Here is a 24,281-nt window from a genome sequence, read left to right on the forward strand (position 1 = left end):
CACTTTCTGAAGCAGTTTTCGAAGTCCTCTTTCGTGAGTGTCTTTAGTTGCGCTGTCTCTATGTCTTGAATCTTACGTCTTTAGTGGTTGCCTTTATGTCTTGAATCAATTCAAAACATTTACCTTTCATGGTCGTTTTGCCTTTAGGGAAGAGCCAGACGTTGCAGTGCCAGATACAACGAATAAGGTGGATGGGGACAAACTGCAATGTGTTTATTTGACAGAAATTGCCGTACTAGAAGCGATGTGTGACACGGAACCTTTCCATTGTGATCAGAAAATATGCTGAGCGCATCCAACAGAAAGGCAGGGATCTTCAATATGGGAAGCGGCTCGTTGAACCTTAGTTACAGTGTGTGACAAGTTTCAACTTGTTCAGTGCAGTCAGTTGGGGATGAGCTACAGTTGAGAGAAGGTGTGTTTTAAAGTGTGCCACAAGTCATCCTCCATCCTGACAACACTCCGTGTCACACATCATTTCTGGTACAGCAATTTCTGTCAAATAAAAACATTAACGTGTGTCCTCATCCACCTTATTCACTGGCTCTGTCACCGTGTGACTTCTGGCTCTTCTCCAAAGTCAAACTGATTCAGGACACCGAGGCAGCCACGACAGCACAACTAAAGACACTCAAGAAAGAGGACTTCCAGAACTGCTTCAGAAAGTGGCAAGAACGATGGGATAAGTGTGTTTGAAGTGAGAAGGAATATTTTGAGGGGGATTAATGGCAATGTGTCTTTTACTGCAATAATTTTTTAAATTTAAATATTCACCGTATGGTTTGATCACACCTTGTACGCCATACATTTCATTTATTCATCTTGTTTATTATCCCAACTAGAACATCAGCTTCACAAGGACAAAAAGTTTTGACTGGCTCATTCACTATCATACCCTTACTGCCTTGGACAGGTCCTGACACACAGTAGGTGCTCAATAAATATTTGTTAAATAAATAATAATATAATAGTGGATAACTGTTATCGAGTGCTTACTGTTTTGTAAATGCTTTCACAGATTAATTCATTTAAAACTCAGAACTCTATGAAGTTGTTTTTATTATTATATTCACTTTGCATATGAGGAGATGGAGACCTGGAGAGTTTAAGTCATTTGTTCAAGGCCAGACAGCAAGGGAGTGGGGAGAACTGAATCGAAGTTGCTGAACTCCAGAGCCCACACCCATCACTGCACATAGACGTGGGGCCACAGAAGGCTAAAAACCACATCAAGGCCATGCAGCTGGGGAGGGTGGGGCATGGATTTGCCCCCAGCCCCATGAATAAGTGATTGGGTCCTATCACTCCCTGCAAATTATCCCCCTTCTGATCCAGTCCTGGACAATCCAGAATCACCCCTGAGAATGGGTCTCGAATCAGCAGGTGCCCGCAGGGGCCAGGCCTGCCCCCTCCACACCTTTTCCAGGTCCTGCTCCTGCAACGCCAAGGCCAGCTCGTTGTTGTCAATGACAGAGGCAGCTGCTACATCCAGGGGTGTGGAGCCCTGCATGCCTGTGCGGGCGAGAAGTGAGAATGTTCTTCAGAAGTTCATAGCCATCTGTCTCATTCCTGCTTATCTTACCGCCTCTGGAAAGCCCTCCCTGACCACCCCTTTTCCATCCTGGGTGCGGTGTCTCCTATGGCCTGAGCTTCCCCATCCTAGGCCTGACCACTCTGGGCTGTCGCTGTCTGGGCCGGGTCTGTCTTTCCTACTGCACTGTGAGCCCCCTGACGGCCAGGCCCAGGGCTGTGTGGGTGCCCCCATCACTGCCCATCACAGGGCTAGATCCAGGGTGAGTTGAGAGTGAGTGTTTGTTGAATGAATGAGTGAGCCAGCGGAGAGTGGGGCAGGCCTGGACGGACTGCCAGGAGTGGGCTCTGGGGGGCAGCCCCAGCCTTGGGGGTTCTTACCCAGGCCGATGCCGCTGTTCTCCAGCAGGTAACTCAGGTGGTCAAACATGGAGCGCTGGTTCTGCCGGCTGATGCGACAGAAGTAGCAGAGGAAGCGGCAGCAGCTCGTCACCATCTTGGGGAAGCGGATCTCCTGGGCCGGGCAGGTTGGGCCAGTGGTCAATGTCTACTTTCTGTGGCTCCCGCCCCTGTGCTCCCTGGCCCAGCCAGGCCCCTTACCTTGGATTCGCCGCCCCCGAGGACGTTCACCATGACCTCCATGACTGTCTCGTGCATGCCCAGCGCCCGCATCAGGTTCGGGTGTTGGTAGAAGACTTTGTTGTTCATGATGTTCCTGTGGACAGATGGAGAGCTGGGCACAGGTCCAGGGCGAGCCCCCAGGTGCTTGGGGGAGCCGTCACCAGGTGGGCTCCCCTAGGGAGGGGACCTCTGTCATACTACCTATTGTATCCCCTACAGGACTTGGCACACAGTAGGTGCTCAGTAAATGTTTGCTGACTGAATGAATGAGGCACACTTGACACTAAGTGGGTGCTCAATATTATTATTATTATTATTCCTACTACTATGAGCATGAGCTCACTAAAGCTGCACCAGGACTCTGCGAGGTAGGCATGGCTCCATCCCATCTGAGCTCAGAGAGGGAGAGGGTGACCTTTGTGCCAAGAGTCCCAGCTGAGTAGAAGTTGTTCCCCAGGGGTGGGTGGAGAGGTAAGAGGAGGGGACATTACCCAGGGAGATGGGCCAGCTGCTGGGATCAGGAATATATCACTCTGAGGATGGGGCAGAAGTGAGGGAGAGAGACATTATCGTATCCAGAGGACATGACCCAGGGGACAAGCTGGAGCCAGGAAGGCTCACCTCCCTTCCCCAGAGACGTGCAGGCAGGGGAGGGGGCGGTGCCTCACCCAATGCTCTGGATCATGAGGTTCTCCTCCTGGGGGCCCATCTGTACGATAAGCAGTGAGCGGATCTGGCCGAGACACTCGAGCAGGCTCATGGTGTCCTCCACGGAGGATGGCGAGATGGTGTACGCCCGGGGCAGGGCACGCAGCAGCTCCCCGAGCCCGTCATACTGTCGGTGCAGGAGGCTGAACATGGCCCGTACCAGCTCAGGGCTCTGCACAAAATCCTCTTGGGCCCAACGCACCACCGTGTGGGACACCAGCTCCTGCAGCGACTCTGGGAAGGGGAAGCAAGGATCAGAACACTGCCTGGACAGAGCCTTGAGCCTGAGCAATGCAGAAGGTGCCCCTATTTCCAGAGGCTTCTCAGTTACTGACCCTCCCCACCCTCCACCTGTCAGGAGTACATGGATGCTGGCAGATTTTTTTTTTTATTGCCCTAAGAGTCTATCTGTTCTCTTCACCCTAATACTCTTTCCATAAGGGTGCCTACAAATTTCAAGAGGAAAAAAAATGGAATCACTACAGAACACCTGAGCACTTCTCTATGCACCTCTGAAAGCACAAGCCTCAATTCTATTTGTTTTGTAAAAATACTGCTAACTTTTCATCACAAGAGTCAACAGACACAAAGAAAAACTGTGAGGACTTCAGCATCACTTGAAAATGATGTCAGAATCACGCAGTTTTCTTTTCTCTGGCCCTCTTCCTGGGCCTCACCTTTCCTACAGCCAGCATACACTTATCTCTCTTTCTCTCCCAACACTTTTTCTTCCCAGGATTTCTGGTAAAGAAGACGGATGTCTCCTGTGTCTCAAGGTTAAGAGAAACGGCCAGGCACTGGAATTGAACGATGGTGTCAGGTCATGATCTGTGACATGTTGATCCTACCTTCCTTCCTGCAGCCCAAACAATCTGGCCCATCACTTCTGACCTCAATTCCTGCCCCTCTCCGCTTGCTCACTCTACTCTAGCCACCACATTGATCTCTAAATGCACCAAGCACGATCCTGTCTCAGGGCCTTTGCACTGGCTGTTCTCTCTGTACCGACCATCCTTCCCCAGAGCATTCATTGCACGCCTCACTCTCTCACTCTGACCCCTTCATCTTTGGCCCTCTCTCTCCACTTTGTTTTTCTTCATAGTACCCATGGCCACCTGACATTATGGTACATGCATATTTGTTATCTGTTGTAACATTCTAAACTCATTGAGGGCAGGAGCTGTGATTCCCCAGGCTTGACAACAGTGCCTGGCCCACGGTTGGTTCAATAAAAGTTTCCTAAATATTGTAGAATAAACCCTGTACCAATATCAGGGACTCTACCCTCGTTAGATGGGGTTAATATGTAGTTTGCATAATGACCCACTGGCCCAACATTTATCATAACTGCTTTTCTAATCCCTCAGCACGGTCATTGTTTCACCAAGAAAGAAAAACAAAGAAAAGCCACAAGGATATGGAAACCACAGTGGTGCAGGAGTTGCCATCATCCTAAGGTTGGATGTATGTCTCTGCTCTAGCGGGCCACACGCCATCCTGGTCCAACACACATACTACGCAGGCCCCACATTTGGGCCACACCTCCAGCATGCCCCCTCTCTCACCCTGCCCGCCACTCCTCCTCTCATTAACATCCATTTACCCTTCCCTTGCACAACTTCTCATGGCACATCTTGGACCCAGAGGCTCCCTAAGCACAGGGAGGCCCACCCCACTCTGGCCCCTCCCTAATGGCCCAGCCCTCACCAGGTTTGCTCTCCTCAGCAGGCAGATCCTCCTCGGTTTTCTCCTCCTTCTTTTTCACCAGCCGCACTTTCTCCAACAGGCTCATCAGACGGCTGCCCAGGGTGGCCTCTTCCTCTGGTTCCTCCTCTTCCTCCTCTAGCTGAATTCCTGCAGGTGGTCAAAAAGGGAAGGTGTTCCACTCATCTGTTTGCTTATTCAACTGCTTAATCATTCGCTTCTTCAGTCCTTCATCTGTTCATTCATTCATGTGTGCATTCATGGAGTTTTTAATTTATTTCTTTGTATGGGGTATGATCCAAAAATACGGTGAAGTTTAAATTTAAAAAATTTGTTACAGTAAAAACACATTGCCATTAATCCCCCTCAAAATACTCCTTCTCGCTTCAAACACATTTATCCCATTGTTCTTGCCACTTTCTGAAGTAGTTCTGGAAGTCCTCTTTCGTGAGTGTCTTTAGTTGTGCTGTCATGGCTGCCTCGATGTCCTGAATTGACTCAAAACATTCACCTTTCATGGTCATTTTGACTTTGGAGAAGAGCCAGAAGTCGCACCGTGCCACATATGGTGAATAAGGTGGATGAGGACACACCATAATGTTTTTATTTGACAGAAATTGCCATATACCAGAAGTGATGTGTGACATGGAGCCTTTCCATTGTGATCAGAAAATATGGTGAATGCTGCTGCCGAGTGCCATCCAACAGAAAGGCAGTGATCTTCAATATGGGAAGTGGTACATTGAACCTTATTAACAGTGTGTGACAAGTTTCAAATTGTTCAGTGCAGTCAGTCAGATGTGAGCTACAGTTGAGAGAAGGTGTATTTTAAAGTGTGCTGTAAATCATCTTCCATCATGACAATGCTCTGTGTCACACATCGCTTCTGGTATGTGGCAATTTCTGTCAAATAAAAAACATTACAGTGTGTCCTCCTCCACCTTATTCACTGGATCTGTCACCATGCAACTTCTGGGCTTCCCCAAAGTCAAAATGATTCAGGACTTTGAGGCAGTCATGACAGTGCAACTAAAGACACTTACGAAAGAGGACTTCCAGAACTGCTTCAGAAAGTGGCAAGAATGGTGGGATAAGTGTGTTCAAAGCAAGGGGGAGTATTTTGAGGGGGATTTATGGCAATATGTCTTTTACTGTAATACATTTTTTTTTAATTTAAACATTCACCATATTGTTTGATCGCACCTCATATGCTCATATATTTGTTCATTTATTCATTCTTTAAAGCGTTTGTATTTTAAATCAGCTACTGTAAATATGTTCAAAGAACTAAAGGAAACCATGTCTAAAGTATTAAAGAGAAATATGATGACAGTGACTCATCAAATAGAGATTATTAATAAACAGGTAGGTAGTATAAAAATAATCATATAGAAATTCTGGGCTTGAAAAGTACAATAACAAATTTAAAAATCACTAGAGAGGTATGACCACATACCGTGTTTCCCCAAAAATAAGACCTAGCTGGACAATCAGCTCTAATGCACCTTTTAGAGCAAAAATTAGTATAAGACCTTATATTATATTATATTATATTATATTATATTATATTATATTATATTATATTATAGACCTGGTCTTATATTATAGTAAAATAAGACTGGGTCTTATATTTTTGCTCCAAAAGATACATTAGAGCTGATTATCCGGCTAGGTCCTATTTTCAGGGAAACATGGTATTTGAGCTGGTAGGAGAAAGAATCAGTGAACTTGAAAGTAGAACAGTAGAGCTTGTCCAGGCTGAAGAACAGAAAAATAATGAAAAAAAACTAACAGAACATGTGGGACACCACCCAGTAAACAAATATATACATAATGGGAGTCCAAAGAAAGAAGAGAAAGGGGCAGAAAAAAATGACCAAAAAATCCCAAATTTGATGAAAAATATTAATCTGCACATCCAAGAAACTAAACAAGCTCCAAATAGGATAAATTCAAAGAGCTCTACACCTAGACAGATCACACTCAAACTATTTAAAGGCAAAGGCAAAGAGAAAAACTTGAAAGCTAGCCAGAGAAAAACAACACATTATAAGGAAATCTCAATAAGATTGTCAGCTGACTTCTCATCAGGAGCAATGAAAGTCATTCATCCATCCCTCCAGCCAGCCATCTCTCCACTCTCATCCATCTGCCTATAGCCACCCATCCATATACACATCCACTCAATTACCCATATAAACATATCCTTCCACTCAACATCTATCTGTTCACTAATACATCTATTCATTCATTCATTCATTCATTCATTCATTCATTCATTCATTCAACCAACAAACCAACCAACCAACAGTTATATAACACCAATACTACAGACCTTTAAGATCAGGAAATCTTAGGGAAACTTTAGAAGAAAGTTTGGCAGGAGGGTGATCTGATTCCCCTCTCCTTACCACAGTGTGCCAGCAGGTCTTGATGAAATTCAAGCAAATCCTGTCGAATCTCTTCAGGGACAGGACATTCTTCCACTTCCTCACTATCTTTGAAGTGCACAAGCATGTTGATCTAAGAGAAGGTCAAAGGTTAGAATGAGGGTCAGAGACCCCAGAGCAGGACCACAGTGGTCAAGGATCACTTGACCAAGGATCACTCACAATTGTGAGTCCCTGTCTGAGGTTGTGAGTCAAAGTGTAAGTTAATGAAGAATATCTGGGAGACTAGAGGTTTGAAAGGGATCACAGACAGTCTATATGACTCAGAGGTCAGGTTGATTCAGAGAAGGTAAGAGACAAACATATCAATAGGGTCAGAGATCAAGAACAGGTTTAGAGGTCAAGTACCATTAGTGATTAGAGTAGGGGAGAGGTTGAGGTTGGAGTTTAGAAAGTAAGGCCAACCAGGGCCAGGGGTCAGAGGACCTGCTCCTGGGGTGGTGAACGGAACTCGCGAGTACGTCGGGCAGTCTCAGCGGCAGACATGGTGAAGGCTCTCATGAGGAGGTTGTAGCGGTCCCGCTGGTTGGACTGGAGGTTGTCCACATAGCGCTCTGCAAAGGCTGCCAGGGACTCCACACGGTGTTGCAGCTCTTGGTCACAGAAATACTCCAGCAGGTGGCACATCTGCATAGACAGCCATGCAGTAGGAGGAATGGTAATGAGACCATTGGGACTTCCTTGAAATTTTTCTTGCTTTCTCTCCCCTCTCCATGGTGCTGCCCTGGTCCAGCCACCATTGTCTCCTGCCTGGATCCTTAAGCCAGACTTCTGCATGGTCTCATTCCTCCAACTCACTTCCTTCTTGGAAACCAGGGCGATCATCCCAAGCCAGTAGCACTCCACTGCTCTATGCACTTCCACAGCTCCCCACTGCCTTGGGACAAACCCAGACTCACGACTTACCAGACCCTGCATCTCCCAGCACACATGGCTGGAGGTTGGAAAACAGGAAGAACCAGCCCACCTGTAATTTCACAGACTCTGGCAACTTCATCTGGAGCAGCCCATCCTCCAAGCCTTCTTTTTCACCTTCTGCTGCCTCTTCTTCCTCTTTTTCTTCATCTTCTTTCTCCTGTGCCTCTTCCTCCTCATCCTCCTCCTTTTCCTCTTCATCTTCTTCTTCCTCCTCCTCTTCCTCTTCCTCCTCTTCTTCTTCCTCAGTGAATACTTCAGGCTCAATCATCTTCAATATCTGTTTCACGTCCTCATCGCCAAAGACTCCCATCACCTACACGACAAAGCCTGGGTCCTTCACTGTGGCCTGCAGAGCCTCTGTAACTAAGTCCCAGCCTCACTTCCTAGACCTGCTTCTTCTGCACATGACAGATTCAGTCCTGCTTTGGCCACATGGTTCCTCCCACAAGCAGGAATGGCATCCCACTGCCCTGCCATCCATCCTCTTTAAGATTTCCCCAGATCCACAGCCTGTGTCCCCCCCACATGGCCCAGACCACTAGCCAAACATGAGCACCTCTTCCTTCACAAGTAAGTGTCTTTTCTCCCAAGCTTGAGCATATGTGACTCTGGAACACCCTACACCTGATGGAGGCTCTTATAACTCCCAGCATATGCCAGCTCTCAGTCAACATAATGAAAATGCTAACAGATGGAAGGAGAGTGGGTAGATAAAAAGGAAGAAGAGTTGGGAAAGAGAGAGATGGATGAATGGGGGAAGGACAGGGTAGCTGCATGGTTGAATTAAAAGATGAAAGAGTAAGATTTGAAGGGGAGATGGATGGATGGGTGGGTAATGGATGGAGAGGTGAAGTCAAGGTGGAGGAAAAGAAGGTGGGTAGATGGATGACAGAGGATAAATGATGTGTAGATAAGTGGGTAGGTGGATGGATGGTTTGATAGATACATGAGCAAGTAAATGAGTGGATGGGTAAATAAATAAATGGGTAAATAGCCATGGGTGGGTTAGGATGGATGGATGAATGGGTGGGTAGGTTTGTGGATGAAAAGATAGTTGGTTATATGGGTTATTAAATGGGTATGTGAATGAAACAGTACATGAAATAAAGGATGAATAGGAGGATGAAGAATGGATGGATTGGTGAGTGGATGAGTAGGTGTAGGTGGCTAGACAGATTTGTAGGTAGGTGGATGGGTATCCATGCATACGGATAGAGAGATGCATGAATGGATGCACAGGTATGTGAAAGATGAAAGACTGGATGGATCTGTGGAGGATGGCTGGGTGGATGGATGCACAGGTAGAAAGAATGATGGCAGGATGTATAAAAGGAAAGGCAGATTAATAAATAAGTGGGTAGGTGGATAGATGAATATATGGAATGGTGATAGACTAATGTCCATGAGTGAATGGAAGGGGGAATAGAGAACTAGATTGAAAGCTGGAAATATCGATACATGGATGGGTGAATAGATTGATATGTGGGTGGAAAATGAAAGGATAAATAGATATGGATGCAGATGGGAAGACGGGGGTATGTTTGAATGAATAGGTGGATGGATGGAAGAGGATTGGAGGATGGAGGGATCTATGGATGGATGAATGATGGTTGGTTGGATGTGTGAATGGAAAGAAGAGAGTTATAAACATATGAATAGAGGACAGATGAATGGATGGAAAAAAAGCGACTGAAGGATGAGTAGATAAAAGAGGGATAAATTGAAAGGTGGAGGATGTGTGGGTGGGGAGACAAATGGGTGACTGTATGTATAAATGGGAGAGGGGCTGATGTATGTGTGGACAGATTATTTGAAATGTGGAAGAGTGGGACAGAGGGAAACAGGAGGAGGCCATTACCAGCAGGGTGGACACCAGCTTGAGCACCGGCACAAACTGGAACTCCACAGAGCCCCCGACAGGGTCGCGTGCATGCTGCCCGCCATCTCGCACTGCCTCCCCCAGCATTCTCAGTGCTTTGTCCCGCAGGGCCTCCAGAGGGATGCTGGGGCTGAGTCGGGCCGGTGCTTCTGCCATCCCAGAAGCTGGCGAGGCAGCCACGAAACAGGGAGGTGAGAAATGGTGTGGAGGCCGCAGCGAGGTGGTAATGCCAACGCCAGGCAGGCCGTGGCGGCGGGGCCCATTATCTGCGCTTTTTCCGGGTGGGAAGAGGGTAATGGCGCGGGTCTCAGGCGTGAGTGGCACGATGTACTCGGAGAGCATGGACCGGCGGCTGCGACAGGCACTTTCGAGATGGATGCTGATGAGGAGGTCGTAGTAGCCAGCACGCAACGGGCCCGGCAGGTGTGCGTCCTCCAAGGCATGCAGCAGCTGGGCCTGGTCCACGTGGCTGCACAGAGCATGCGCCACGCGGTTGTTGCCCAGGGCACACACTGCGCGGTAGAGGCGGAGAGTGTGGGAGTGGAACCGCTGCAGGTTCAGGCGCTCCGACAGCTCCAAGATGTCCATGCACCTGCGAAGGAGATGGGCCACAGACAGAGACAGAGTGGGAAGAGGAGGCAGGAGACAGAGACACGGAACAGAGAGAGGGAAAGAGGTGCGCAGGTGAGTGGTGGTGGCCGTAGTGCTCTGCTAGGCCAAGTTTCTGTGAGGTCTGTGGAGCTGGATCGCAGGAGTCTCTCAATGGTTTTGGAAATCCCTATGGGGTCTGAGGGCCCCCCTGGGAACACCTGGCACTCTGGGGTACCTGAGACTCCACAGAGAAGATCTGGTGACCCTGAGATGTATCTGGGATCCCCGGATTGGCCCTGAACCCCACTGGGGCAGGTCTTCGTACCCTGGTTACATCTGAGCATCACTAGAATGTAAATACCACCAGGGCAAGATATTTCTGCTTGTTTGGTTTTTTGTTTGTTTGTTTTTGCTATGTTCCCAACACCTAAACAGGACTTAGCATATAGTAAGTGCCCAATAAATATTTGTTGAATGAATAAATGGATATGTCTGGACTCCTGAAGATGGGTCTGAGCCCACTGAGTTATACGTGCGCGTTAACAGAATGTCCTTTCACAAGGGCTTGGTGTCTCCAGCCTAGGATGCCACCGGTCACATAGGAGGAGTTCACAGCTATTTGTCAAATGAATGAACAAAGGAAAGACCAGGCATGTCAGAAGCCTCCTGGGGTGAGTCTGAGATCCCTGGCCACGTTCAGTCCTTAAGAGCATTCCTGCCATCCATGTGAACACACCTCCTCCCGGGTGTATCTGGGTTCCCTGGAGTGGGTTTGAGAGATCTGGGGTGCATCCAGGCCTCTCTGAGTCATGTCCAGAACCCTCTGAGGTGCCCTTGAGGCCCCTGTCGTGTTGCATGGGCTCCCTAAGATGGATTTGGAGCCCCATGCGATAAGTCTGTAGTCCACCGAGAAGGGCCGAGGGTCCCTGAGGTGGGGCTGCGATTACCTGGAGTGTATCTGGGGCTGCCTGGGCTGGGGCTGGGTCCCCTGGGCTGGGGCTGGGGTCCACTGAGATGGATCTCAGGCCCCCTGGGATGTTATCTGGGAATAGGAAGGTAGGTCTGGGGCCTTCTGAGGTGTTGTCTGAAATCCTGTGGTAGTGATGGGGTCACTGAGCTGGACTCAGATCCCAGAGGGTTTGCAGAGCCCCTCCCTCCCCAGCGGGGCGGGGCCGGCCCTGACCGGTTCTCCTCGGGGATGTGCAGCGCCATCATGATGAGCGGCTCCTGGCACTGCACGGCCCAGCCCAGGCGCTCGCCGGCTCGCCGTGTCTCCACCTGCAGGAAGTGGTTGGGCATGCGGCTCCACGAGATGGGCGTCAGCATCTGCACCTCCAGCCGCGGCGGGCACTGCGGGGCCGGGTTCTTGCTCTCGCTCAGAAACATGGCGGCCGACAGCGGCATGATATTCTGGGGGCATGCGGCAGGGGTCAGGATTCCCAAGCCTCTGTCCTGCCCCCCTGCTTCCAAGGAGATCTCCCGATTGCCCCTCCCCTTTGGCCACTCTGCCAGCCTGGCCTCCCGCACCTCCCGCCTCAGCAATGCTCCATCACTGCTCTCTTACTTTCTGCTTCCCCAGTTCAAACTGGATGACATTCTGATTGGTGGGCAGGACAAAGACAGCAGGAAAGAGCTTCGTGTTGGGTTCCACCTGGCAAGGGAGAAGAGGGCAGGGTGAGGAAGGTGAGCTGGAGGTGGTATTGACTCTAGAGCCCAAACTCGGGGGCTCATTGCCCCATCCTGACCCTGCTGGTGTCTGAAGATCCAAGTTTCGGCTCTGCAGGCTCCACAGGGGCCCTGAGGTCCCTCTTGGGCGACACTACCTGTGATCCAGCCAGGACAACCTCCTCCCACTCCCCCAGGGCAACCTGTGGTCTGGGTCTCTGCTCACATCATGTCCCCCACCGTGAATGTCATTCCTGTTTCTCTTCCAAGTGTACTCATTCTCTAAAACCCAGAAAGCGTTCTCTGACTGCGCCTTCCCTCCAGCCCCTTCGACCTTCCCAGTGGAACCCACCCAGGCTACATCACCACAAACACCACCATCTGGGAAGCAACCTTGCCAAAATCAAACCTGAATCTAATCGCACCTCTGGACCCCCCAGTTTACAGGGAAAACAGGGGACAGAGGAAAATGTTAAAATGACACCACAGACCCTGACTGTGGGAAACTAGGCCAGCATTGTTCAGATGGCAACATGCATGAGAATCCCCTGGGCTTTGTTAAAATGCAGATTCTGAGTCAGTGGGTCTGGAGAGGGGCCTGAAATTCTGCATTTTTCCTAAAAAATTTTTTTTCCTTTACAGTTGACATACAATATTATACTAGTTTCAGGTGTACAACATAGAGGTTAGACATTTATACACCTTATGAAGTGATCACCTCAATAAGTCTAGTTCCCACCTGACACCACACATAGTTGCTACAATAATATTGATATATTCCCTAACCCCCAACCCATCTATAATAGCAACCATCAAAATGTTCTCTGTACCTATCAGTTTGTTTCTGTTTTGTTTGTTCGTTTATTTTGGTTTTTTAGATTCCACGTATACGTGAAATCATATGGTATTTGTCTTTCTCTGTCTGACTTACTTCACTTAGCATAATACCCTATAGGCCCATCCACGCTGTCAAAAATGGCAAGATTTCATTCTCTTTTTTTATGGCTGAGTAATATTCCTCTGTGTGTGTGTGTGTGTGTGTGTGTGTGTGTGTGTGTGTGTGTATCACATCTTCTTTATCCAATTGACTATCAATGGACACTTAGGTTGCTTCTTTATCTTGACTATTGTAAATAATACTGTAATGGACATAGGGATGCATATATCTTTTTGAATTAGTGCTTTGGATTTCTTTGGATAAACACCCAGAAGTGTAATTGCTGGGTCATATGATAGTTCTAGTTTTCATTTTTTGAGGACCCTCCATACTGTTTTCTGCAGTGGCTGCACCAATTTGCAATCCCATCAACAGTTCACGAGGGTTCCCTTCTCTCCACATCCTCCATAATACTTGTTTGTTGACGTATTGATGATGGCCATTCTGACAGGTGTGAGGTGATAATCATTGTTTTAATTTGCATTTCTCTGTTGCTTAGTGATGTTGAGCATCTTTTCACAGAGATTCTGCATTTCTAACAAGCTCCCAGGTGATGCAGACCCTGCTGGTCCAGGGACCACACTTTGAGGAGCAAAGCTCAATAGGACAGACAGCCTGGTCTTGTCAATAAATACATTTCAAAGAAAAAAGAGAGAGAGATGGAGGGGGAAATCTACACACGAAAAGAGACTCAAGGGACATCACAACCAATTAAAATATATGACCTTATTGAGATTCCAATTCAAACAAATGGTAAAAAGATGTTTTTGAGGCAACCAGAGAAATTTCAACATGGACTGGATATTTGAGGATACTTAGGAAGTATTAGCACTTTTTAATGGTGATAGTGGTATTGTGGTTATGCTTTTTTAAAAGAAAAATCTTTATCTTTTATAGATGTATACTGAAAAGAGACAAAACAATATGATGTCTGGGATAGCCTTCAAAGTCATCCAGTGGGTACAGAAGTGAAGGTGAGTGTGGGAGAAAAGGATGGAGCAAGACTGTCTGTGAGTGGGTGATGGTTGAAGCTGTGGAATGGGGACATGGAGAATCGTTACGCTATTCTTTTTTTGTACTTTTTAAAGTTCTTCATTTAAAATAAAGTTTTATAAAATCCAACTCAGATGGATTAATGAGTGGATAGGTAAATAAATATGTGAAAAAGCCAGTGTAGTAAAACGTGGATGGTAGATTCTTGGTAGTAGGTATATGGGCGTTCACTATACAATTCCTTTAATTTTGCTGTATGTTTGAAATTTTTCATAATCAAATGTTGAAAAGGAAAAGCTCACCTTAGATTCTGGTCCACCTTAGCGTGTTCCCATTGGTGAAAGGCAGCAACTGGTGGCACCTAGCCCCATAGGTAATACGGACCTCTATCTAAGGTCAAGGCTGTGCTCTGTCTTGTCCTTTCTAAGCTTCATCTCCATGGATGGTTCAATGAGGCGGTCTCCCAGAAGCCTCCCAGTTCTGACCAGGTGCTGTTTTTGTCCTGTCTCTCTAGGGTCTGGCCTCCAAGGGTGTCAGGACAGTTGTCCCAGCATACTGGGACATGAGGATGCTAGTGTTAAGTTGCAGAGGGCAGGGCTTACCTGGAAAAAGGTGTTGCTCTCTTTACCATTGGCTGTAAAGGTCATTAGGCCAGTGGCCAAGTCCACCAGGCAACCAATGACAAGGTCCGTGTGGCTGATCCGGCCCTGCTGCCCGGAGCTTATGAAGTCCCCGCCCCACACCATGTAGCAGTTGCTGCACTTGAGGCTGGAAGAGACAGGGGTGATAAGTGCGTGAATTCTCAGCCAATGCATTCTGCACCCTGGGCACCCTCTTCCCTGAGCTCCTAGAATACCATGCCTTCAGAGCCCTTCCCCAGACTACCACCTGCAGACGTGAGCCCCTTGGAGCTAGAATTCTTAGAAGCTGGACGGGGGTTCTGGAAGGAGAAGAAAGGGGAGCAGTAGAAGAGAACAGAGAAAGGAGGTAACATAGAAAGAGGAAGGTGAGATGAAAAAACAGAAGTAAATGTAAAAGAAGAAATGGAAAAAGAAGGGAAAAAACAGAGCAGGAGGCATTGGAGAAAAACAGAAAGAGAGGAGAAGAAGGGAAGCTTCTGAGCCAGGTACCCAGCGCTGACCGCCCGCCTCCCACAGTCCCCACCCGTGCTGGCACCTGCTGTGGACGTTGCCTTGTTCGTCCCCCATGGTCACCGTCACTGCCCGGACCTTGCTGAGGTCAAAGTTCATGTCGTGCTGATGGTAGTCGGGGGTGACCCAGCCCACCCACACGCAGCTGGGCTCCTGGCCAGCGAAGACCCTCACGGAGTAATAGTACTGGAGAGGCAAAGGGGGTACCAGTGGTCATTCTAGAAGAATGGTGACACAGGGCTTCCCTGGGACTCTTAAGTAGTTTTCTCTGGATTCTCAGTGTCTTCTGGGAATTTAATAAGGAGTTGCCGGATTTGAGACTCCCTGGGTCTATGTCCCTTTGTTTCTGTCTACTGGTGTATTTCTAACTTTGGGAATCCTTTGGGACTATTTTGTGATAACCCAAATTTGGGTCCTTCCCCAGATCGCAGCAAAGTTACAAATAAATAATGACTGACAAATAGCTCACTAATTAGCTTACAAAGTAACTCACTTAATTCCTACAATCACCATCAAGTGGGTATAATTTTTATCCCCACTTTACTATTTGGAAAACCATAGAGCTTCCATAGACGAAAAAGCATAGAGTGGTGATGTGACTTACCCAAGTGGCATGCAGGTCACCCATGATCCTAACCATTAGGCTGTTTGTCTCAGAAAATATTCCAGATTTGGGGAATCCCAAAACTATATTGGGAAAATTGTTAATTTTCGGTTCCCAGGAATATACTAGAATAGCTATTAATTTGGAGGTATTAAGTTTATGTGGATGAACACAAACATTGGAGACCCAAGTCTATAACGGTTTATCCCTTGGATTTGGGGAACCCTGAGAGTTATATTAATGTTCCTTATAACTTCATTGTGTCCCTGGCAATTTTTAGGCCGCTAGCTCTACGGATTTAGGGGTTCAAAAGATTAAATCAGTGTGTGCTGTATTATAGGGTCTCCTGTGTATACTGAGGCGTTCCCTGGTATGGGCAGTTACTGGGGATTACAGCATGAAATTTGGAAAGCGGAGGGGTCCCCAAAGTTGGAGGGCCCGGTTCACACCGTGGTGGTGTTGAGGATGATCTCAGGGTCATCGCGGTCATCGGCAGGCACCACCTCGCGAGGGAGTCGGGGCAGAGTGGGCGTGGCTGGTGGCTGGGTCATCATGGCAGCCTTCTTGGCCTTGAACAAGAACCTGGTGGTGGGGAGAGGTTGCATGAGAATCAGATCTCAAGCTCAGTCCCCCAGTCCTCCCAGCACAACATTCATGGCCCCCATATCCATCCTAACTACACCCTCTTTCTAATACCCAAGGCCTTGCCTCTAGAGGAATGGCGTTTCCAGCTGTGCCAGCCTAATCCATTCAGGAGGTACTGTGTTCTGTACTTGTGGGTGCCAGGTCACCCAGTGTTAGAGGTGCCTCTGGGAACATGGAGGTTCCCTTTTGGGCATATAGTGGTCCCCCTAAGTCAGCATTTCTCATTTGGGTGCTAAAAGAATTTAGGAAAAGAAAATTCTTCATGTGTGGCACTGACTTTTACACTGAAAGCAGGAAGAATCCCTGGAGACCCCAGCAGCAGCTCCCCCAAAACTGATAACCAAAATCTTCTTTCATTTCCAAACACTCCCCAAAATACATCCCATTGAAAACCACTACCATACTAGGAGGAAATTAGATTTCATTTCAATTCAAGTTTAATGCCTTTTGAGGGTCTCCCTTGAAATAGTTTTTTGGGAGTATATTTGAGACACAGAAATTACCCTATTTTAGAAGACCACTGGTGTTCACTGGGATATCTTGGGGTGCAGTCAACTCTCCCAAGATACTGAGGTACTCCTTTTAGTGTCCATGGTTAATGAAGTCCATTGGGTAAGATGCTTTGAGGCCCAACAGGTACCCCAAGAATAGTGGCATTCTCCATAGATACAGTGTGGCATCCCAATTTTACATTCTCAGGGAAATTAGAGCTTCCCAGGAAAATAATGGCATTCACTTGAGACATGATAAGCTCCCTCAGTATTCTTACTCACTTAACATATATGGGGCTACTTTGGGATACAGTGGGGTTTCTCAAGTTATTGAGGATTCCTAACTGGGGGTCCTAGGACAGACCCCAGGCCCCACCCTGCCCAACCCTTGACTCACCCTCTCTTCTTGTTCTTTTCTGTGGTAGCATCCTTCTCATTCTCCGCCCTGACAGGCTGGGCTTCTACCCCAGCCTGAGGGGTGCTCCCAGGCGCCCCCTCCTTGGCAGTTCCCTCTTTGCCCCCGTCAGCCTCACCCCAGCGCCCAGCTGAGCGGCACAGGTTTTCATAGTCGGTGTCAGGTTCTGCTGCCCGGGCCTCGTCCTCGGCAGGGGGCTGTAGGCCAGGGGATGCTAGGGGCGTGGCCCCTGCAGTGCAGCGGAAATGATGGTGGAACTGGACTGGAAGGCTCAGCCGGAGAAAGAGCATCTCCACTAGACTGTTCTGGGAGCCCCAGGTGCGGTGAGTCAGGCGCAGGCAGGGGGGCGTATCCACAGTGCCATCCACACGGGCCACCTGGGGGTGGGAGCAGGAAGCACTGAGCCTAGCGGGCAGGCTAGGCCATTGGTCCTAAACCTGCTTACACAAAGAGCCATCATTAGGCCTTAGAGTACATGTGTGAGAATCAGCTAAAGGTGTCCCCTCCTCTGGGTGGACGAGTTCTCTGTGGGGCACACAGCTTGGCCATCGGGTGTGTTCAGCCATCTGTTACCCTTTGTCTGGGCACCTTGTACAGTGGCAGTTCTTGTCAGACACTGAAGCTTGGGGAGTTTTCAAAACCTACCTATGCACAGACCTTACTCCAGATCAAGTCATCTATCTTATCCATCCATCCATCCATCCATCCATCCATCCATCCATCTGCCCACCTGTCCTTCATCCACCCATCCATCCATCTGTCCATCTGTCCATCCATCCATCTGCCCATCTGTCCATCCTTGTATCCATCCACCTGTACATCCATGCATCTATCCATCCATCCATCCATCCATCCACCTCTCTGTCTACCCATCCAACCATCCATCTGTCTGTCCATCCAGCCACATACCCATCCATCCATGCACCCATCTACACATCCATCCACCAATCCACCTGTCCATCCATCCACCCATCCATCCATCCTACAAATATTTACTGAATACCTCCTGTGTGTCAGGCACTGTTCCAGGTGTTGGGGACACAGCAGTGAACAGAGCAAAGGCTTTGTCATCCTGATCTCTTAGGGAGAGCAGCCCAGCCCAGAAGGGTCAGAGTTTTATAAAGTCTCCCCAGAAAAATTGTTGTTACACTTATCTGTGGAAACATAACACTCAGAAAAGCGCACACATCATCAGTGCGCAGCACAATGAGTTTTCAGAGTGAATACACCGTGTGCCCAGCACCCAGAAAAAGAAACAGAAAACAACCAGCCCCTGGGAACCTCCTTGGTGCCTCTTCAGTCACTACCTTCTCAAAGACCATGAAGGATCCTGATGAGGGAAGTGCCGCACCCTGGCCTAACTAAGAGACAGAAGCTGGTAGGTGCCTGTCCTGTGCCCGCCAAGTAGACTCTCGAAAGTTTTCTGGAGACTCCATAAACAACTGCAGCGTTTCCCTTTCTTTGATGCCCCTCCCAAGCTGACCTCCTCAGGGACCAATTACTGAAACAGACGTCTGTCCTCCTCGCCAGCCAAGGAATTCACCCCAAAACTGTGTAACTAAAATTGGCTGTTGCCAGACTGTCTGCAGTCTGCTTTCTCTCCTCTTTCGCATTAATCCTGTTTGGCCTTTGCTCCTTGACAGCCGGCTACTGACCATCTCCTGCCTGTGATTTGTGTGCAAAGTAACTAAATGTCTGCATGATCCTCCCACACTAACACCCTCCTGATTTATCAAACCACAGATCAGCTTTGCCTGTTCTTGAACTTCCCACAAGTGGGTTCCCACGGTATGTGCTCTTTTGCGTCTGGCTTCTTTCACTCAACATTATGTCTGTGAGACTCAGCCACAGGGTGGTGTGTACGTGAGTTTATTCAAGCTCGCTGTTGTCTAGCATTCTGTTCTTTGGATTGAGAGTACCATCTGGCAGTGGCAGGAACTGGGAGGCTCACATCCATTCCACCTCCCGGTCCAGCCACCTCTCTGGTTTCTCTGCTTCCACTCATGCTCCCTACAATCCACTGTCAATAGGGACCTTTCCAAAATTCAGATCTAAACTGGACATTCCCCTGCTTAAAACCCTTCCATTTTTACCTTGTCTTAAAATGCCTCCCCACAAATGACTTAGTAATTATAAAGAGAAAGATAGTAACTTTGCAGTGGAGAAACCTGGCAGATTCCACCTTAATCAAATAGTCAGAGTTAAGATAATCAGTAATGAGACAGTGACGTCATGTACCTCCTGCTATCTTGCAGCAAGCAGGACGCAGTATCCCTGCTGCAATATTCCTGCCAAATACACGGTACCCGAACCTAACCATGAGGAAACATCGACAAACCCAAACTGAGGGACAGTCTGCACCATAACTGGCCTATACTCTTCAAAAATGTAAATGCCATGACAGACAAAGAAAGACTCAAAAACATTTTATCTTAAGACTAAAAAGACATAATGAAATGCAACATGTAATCATGGATTGGACCCCACACCAAAAAAATAAAAAGGGACATTATTACCACAATTTACAGATTTTGAATATGGATTGTGAATTAGGTAATAACATGTGTCAGTGTTAAATTTCCCAATTTGCATAACTACTGCGCGCAGGTCTTGTAAGAGCATAACTTGTTCTGAAGAAATGTGCACTGAACTATTTAGGGGCAAAGAGACATGATAGCTCCAACTTCCTCACATGGTTCAGAAAAGAGAAAGAGGAAGATTAAGTGAGAGGGAGATTCGAACACTACCATGCACGGGAAAACTGCAGCTCAGGAAGAGACAGTCACATGCTCAAGGTAACAGGCCACACAGCAGGTACGAGGCCAACTCCAGATCTGTCTGATTCTAAAGCTGAACCTCCGTCACACAGAGCTCAAGTTCCTCCCAGATTGAGAGGACGACCCCAAGTACAACATAGTATCATTTTGGTCTGTGTGGGATACTTAGGATCAGAGTCTGACCCTGAGTTCAACCTTGGGAAAGAGAAACACTAGCGTCTAAAAATTAGGATGCTCAGATTAATAAAGAGCTACTAAAAACAAACAAACAAACAAACATAACAATTACTAAGGAAAATGTAAAAAGGTACCCAAGGATTTACATTTTTTTAAACTTTGTTCTAGGATCAGGTAATCAATTACAAGGACTGGAAATTTCCATTGGGGTCACTTACTCCAGTTTCTCTTTTCTCCCTTCCCCAGTTTTATAGGTGAGGTAACTGGAGCTCAGAAAGGTTGTGGTTTGCCAAGGTGACACCCTACCAGGCAGCCCTGGGAGCCCATTGCCCTGACACCCCCTTGTACATGGCTTATGAATTAACATGGAAGAAAAGGAGAAACTCGGAGAAGAGAGTTGTGGGAAGAATGAGGTTTGGAGGCAGAGCAGAGGGTACTGAGTATGGCTGCTCCTCACCTCATAGTGGGGGTGCTCAAGGGGCACAGCCTCAAACTGGGGAAGGCTTTTGCTGAACCAGGTGGTGACCGGCCGCTGCATGTTGATGGCGAATGGCTCAAAGCCTTCCTGGAGGCCACAGATGGCAAAGAACCGCAGGGAGCTCACATCCTGGCCCAGATTCAGGTGACCCACCTGGCCAGGTCCCAAGCTGCAGACGGGCAGGAAGCCTGGTGGGAGGGGATGGATGGGCAGGGGTGAGGATAGGTGGGCAGGGCAGGGGCAGTTGTGGGGAGGAGGTACCGTGGGAGAAGGGGTGGAAGAGGGGGAGGCTGGAGGGCGCAGTGTAGGGTTCGATCCCATAGAAGGAAACCAGAAGGGGGCGACGAGGCCAGCCCTCACCATCCCCGATCTCAATATCCCGGAAGGCTGTTTCGGAGCCTGAATCCGACATGAGGATCTCGCCATTGAGGGTGAAGATAATGTTGTTCTCTGTGAGGTCAATCATGCAGCCCACGACATCACCCGACTGCCAGGGACGCCCGAATGGCTCGCTGCCCAAATGCCAGCGCTGGCCCTGTGAGGAGGCAAGGGGAAAATGCGGGGTGGGGGAGACACAGAGACATGGAGATGTACAGGAACAAGAACAGACATGTAAAGATATACATGCAAGGCATGTGGGACAGAAGAGGTCACCCCACACTGTCCCCCATCTTTCCCCACATTTGCACCCATGATCTTTGGAATATAAGGGACAGGTTTTCATGCTTTCACTTCCCACTAATCTCTGTATCTCACGCCTTCTGCCTGGGTTCTCTACAGTGTCCACAGCTGGAGCTGGGGTTATGCAGACCACTACAGTGGTAGTGGGAGGTTGGGGGCAGCAGCAAGTGGAGGGATGGAAATGAAAAATGAGCCTATTAGTGTCCCTCATACAGACCCATATATCCCCCTATGCCCCCGTAATAGGTAAGTGAATAATGAGATGGGAGGATGGGAAGCAGGGTGTTTGGATAGAAGAATGAAATGAAAGCTGAGTCCCTATGGGTCGATGCAAGGGAGGAAGAAGGTAAAGGCAGACAAATAGATATATGGATGGATGGATGGAAGGAAGGATGGATGGATGATGGATGGATGGATGGATGGATGATGGATGGATGGATGGATGGATGGATGATGGAGAAATAGATGGAATGATGAATGCATGCAATAAATTACTAGATAAATGAATGGATAGATAATTGAAATTGCAAACTGATTAAATAGGCGTGAGGCTAAACTAATAAATGAATAAATAGGTGAAAAGGTGGATGGGCAAGTGATTATCTGGGTAGATGAGTAGATGGACAGATAACTGCATTTGTGGATAGATAAATGGATGAACGGACAAATGGATGGTTGGATAGAGAGATGTATGATGGACGGATATAAGCATAGTGAGGAGAGGATGGATGGATGGATGGATGGATGGATGGATGGATGGATGGATGAGTGGTAAGGTAGATGCAGGGATGTGTGAACAGAGTGGGGCACAGACAGAGGCAGGGTTGGAGTGTATGAGTTGTGGGAGGGAATACAGCGCCTGGCAGAGTGGAGCCGAGGGAAGTACCCACGCGGTGTCCATTGAAGACATAGGCCAGCTCATCGGCTCCCAGCTCCGTGTCAGGCCTCAGCTCAGGCCTTGCCCAGCCCACTCTCATCTCGCCCGTCGTGACTGCCTCAAATTCAAAGTACCAGCGGCCGTTCTGCACCACATAGGATTTCTCTGCCCGGAAGATGCGCACGCGGTCCCAACGAGACTGGCTGTCCACCAGACCTACAAATGGGGCCAGGCAGAGTCAAAGAGACTGGGTGGGGAGTGGATCCCAAGACACTAAAAAGTTGGTGGGAGAGACCAGAGAAGGTAAGGACCTTGGGGGGCTGGGGGAAGAGGAACAATTCCTTGGTGTTAGAAAAGAATTGGAACATCTCCGACTAGTCAGAGAAATGTAGGAGGGACCTACTGAGTGAGTTTCCTCCCATCTTGTCTTTAGCAGTCAGAGTCTCAGAGAAGAGATACTGACAGAGACATAGAGTGAGGAAGTCACGTCAGTCATGGTCATGGTCTGGGGTTAAGGGTCAAGGTGAAGGTCTATGTTTAGAATCAAGGGTCGAGAGCTGGATCAGAGAGAGGAAATCAGAGTCAGGGTCAGGAAGGGGATAGAAACTGGGGCTGGAGCCAGGGCTTGAGAAATTGAAGGCTGAGGAACACAGCCAGGGATGGGGGGGTCAAGGTTGGGAATGGGGGTCAGTGATAGGTCAGGGGTCAGGTTAGGAGTGTGGTTAGAGGCTGAGGCCTTGGTTGGGTGGCTCCATGTTGTAGCTATAGTCCAGAGGTTAGGGGTTAGCGGTCATAGCTGGGGTCAGGTACTGGAGTCAGAAGTCAGGCCAGTGCTCACTGAGCTCCTGGTCTGGCTGCTCGGTGTGTAGCCATAGCCCAGGCACAGCTTGAATTAGGTCAAGGTTAGTCAAGATCAGGTTCAGGGTCGGGGTCAAGTAAGGGTCAGGGTTGGGGGTAGGGGTCCATGTTGTAGATGTAACCCATCCAGGGCTGAGTTACATTGCATCAGAGATCAGGGGTCGGGGTCAGGGTAGGTGTTAAGGTTAGGGGCCAGAGGTCAGCACTCACTGGGCTCCTGGTCAGGTGGCTCAATGTTGTAGCCATAGCCCAGCAGGGTGCGCACGGCCTGGCAGAGGCTGTCCCGGTTGCTGCGTTTGGTGGCCTCGTCCAACAGGCGGTAGGGCACGAGGCGAGGGTTTCTGCGTGCGGGGATATCCTGCACAGCACTGTAGCTCCAGCCCTGGGCCACGCGGTCTCGTGCCCACACGTTGTGCCCGTTCTCTGCCAGCCTATCCACCAGTGTTGTCTGTGCTGGTGTCAGCCGCACATGGCTCAGGTCCAGGGGCGCCGGCTTATACCCGTTGCTCATCATATACCTGTGGATATGGCGGGGATGGTGAGAGACCCTCCCCTCCACTCTTGGCTCTGTGCTATGGGGTCCTTGCCTCTGACTCTTGTTCCCAGGATCTCAGGAGCCCTGAGTTTGGGAATTTCTAACCTTTGATCTGTAACATCAGGGTTCTATGACTGCCTTGAATAAGCTTTGAGATACCTGACCTCCAATCCTGTGACCCTAGCAAGGGCTTTCACTCCACTGACCTCCGGTTTCTGTGACCCCTTTATTTCGATTTGGGGAGCCTTATTGCTGACCCTGGAACACTCTGGCCTCTCACCTCTAGCTTTGAGGTTTCTTACCTCTGACCCCAGGACCCTATTGCTCCAGATTCCTGGCTTGGAAGTCCTTGACCTCTGAACCCAGGATCTCTGACCGCTCACCTATTATTTTGGCTCCCTTACTTACAACTCCAACAGCTCCTCACCTCTTTCCAGTGATCCCTGGCCTCTAACTTAGAGAAACGTCTTCTGCTCACTCATTTTCCTGCCTCCACGGCAGAGTACGACCCTGAGTCCCAACCCACTCCATCCCCGCCCAGAACTCCTGACACCTCCCCAGGGCACATACCGCTGACTCCAGAGCCCTTAGCCCTG

General features: G+C 48.7%; 1 protein-coding gene across 10 annotated transcripts in view; it reads right to left on the bottom strand.

Moving 5' to 3' along the window:
* RYR1 (ryanodine receptor 1) overlaps positions 1–24,281 on the bottom strand; it is a 110,200-nt gene that overhangs the window by 64,043 nt on the left and 21,876 nt on the right. For all 10 annotated transcript variants that reach the window (XM_074314388.2, XM_074314387.2, XM_074314382.2 and 7 more), the window contains 19 exons: positions 23,361–23,668; positions 22,306–22,508; positions 21,095–21,269; positions 20,714–20,922; positions 17,285–17,679; positions 16,201–16,333; positions 15,173–15,333; positions 14,599–14,764; positions 11,966–12,052; positions 11,585–11,811; positions 9,790–10,402; positions 7,981–8,244; positions 7,440–7,640; positions 6,975–7,086; positions 4,567–4,713; positions 2,820–3,093; positions 2,131–2,245; positions 1,912–2,044; positions 1,418–1,512 (listed from right to left, as the gene is read on the bottom strand). In XM_074314388.2, the coding sequence (XP_074170489.1) occupies positions 1,418–1,512; positions 1,912–2,044; positions 2,131–2,245; positions 2,820–3,093; positions 4,567–4,713; positions 6,975–7,086; positions 7,440–7,640; positions 7,981–8,244; positions 9,790–10,402; positions 11,585–11,811; positions 11,966–12,052; positions 14,599–14,764; positions 15,173–15,333; positions 16,201–16,333; positions 17,285–17,679; positions 20,714–20,922; positions 21,095–21,269; positions 22,306–22,508; positions 23,361–23,668 (4,018 nt within the window). The remainder of the gene's footprint in view (positions 1–1,417; positions 1,513–1,911; positions 2,045–2,130; positions 2,246–2,819; positions 3,094–4,566; positions 4,714–6,974; positions 7,087–7,439; positions 7,641–7,980; positions 8,245–9,789; positions 10,403–11,584; positions 11,812–11,965; positions 12,053–14,598; positions 14,765–15,172; positions 15,334–16,200; positions 16,334–17,284; positions 17,680–20,713; positions 20,923–21,094; positions 21,270–22,305; positions 22,509–23,360; positions 23,669–24,281) is intronic.

Source organism: Rhinolophus sinicus, chromosome 8, assembly GCF_057876585.1.
Source record: "Rhinolophus sinicus isolate RSI-liver-muscle chromosome 8, RSI-T2T, whole genome shotgun sequence".
Taxonomy (NCBI): Eukaryota; Metazoa; Chordata; class Mammalia; order Chiroptera; family Rhinolophidae; genus Rhinolophus; species Rhinolophus sinicus.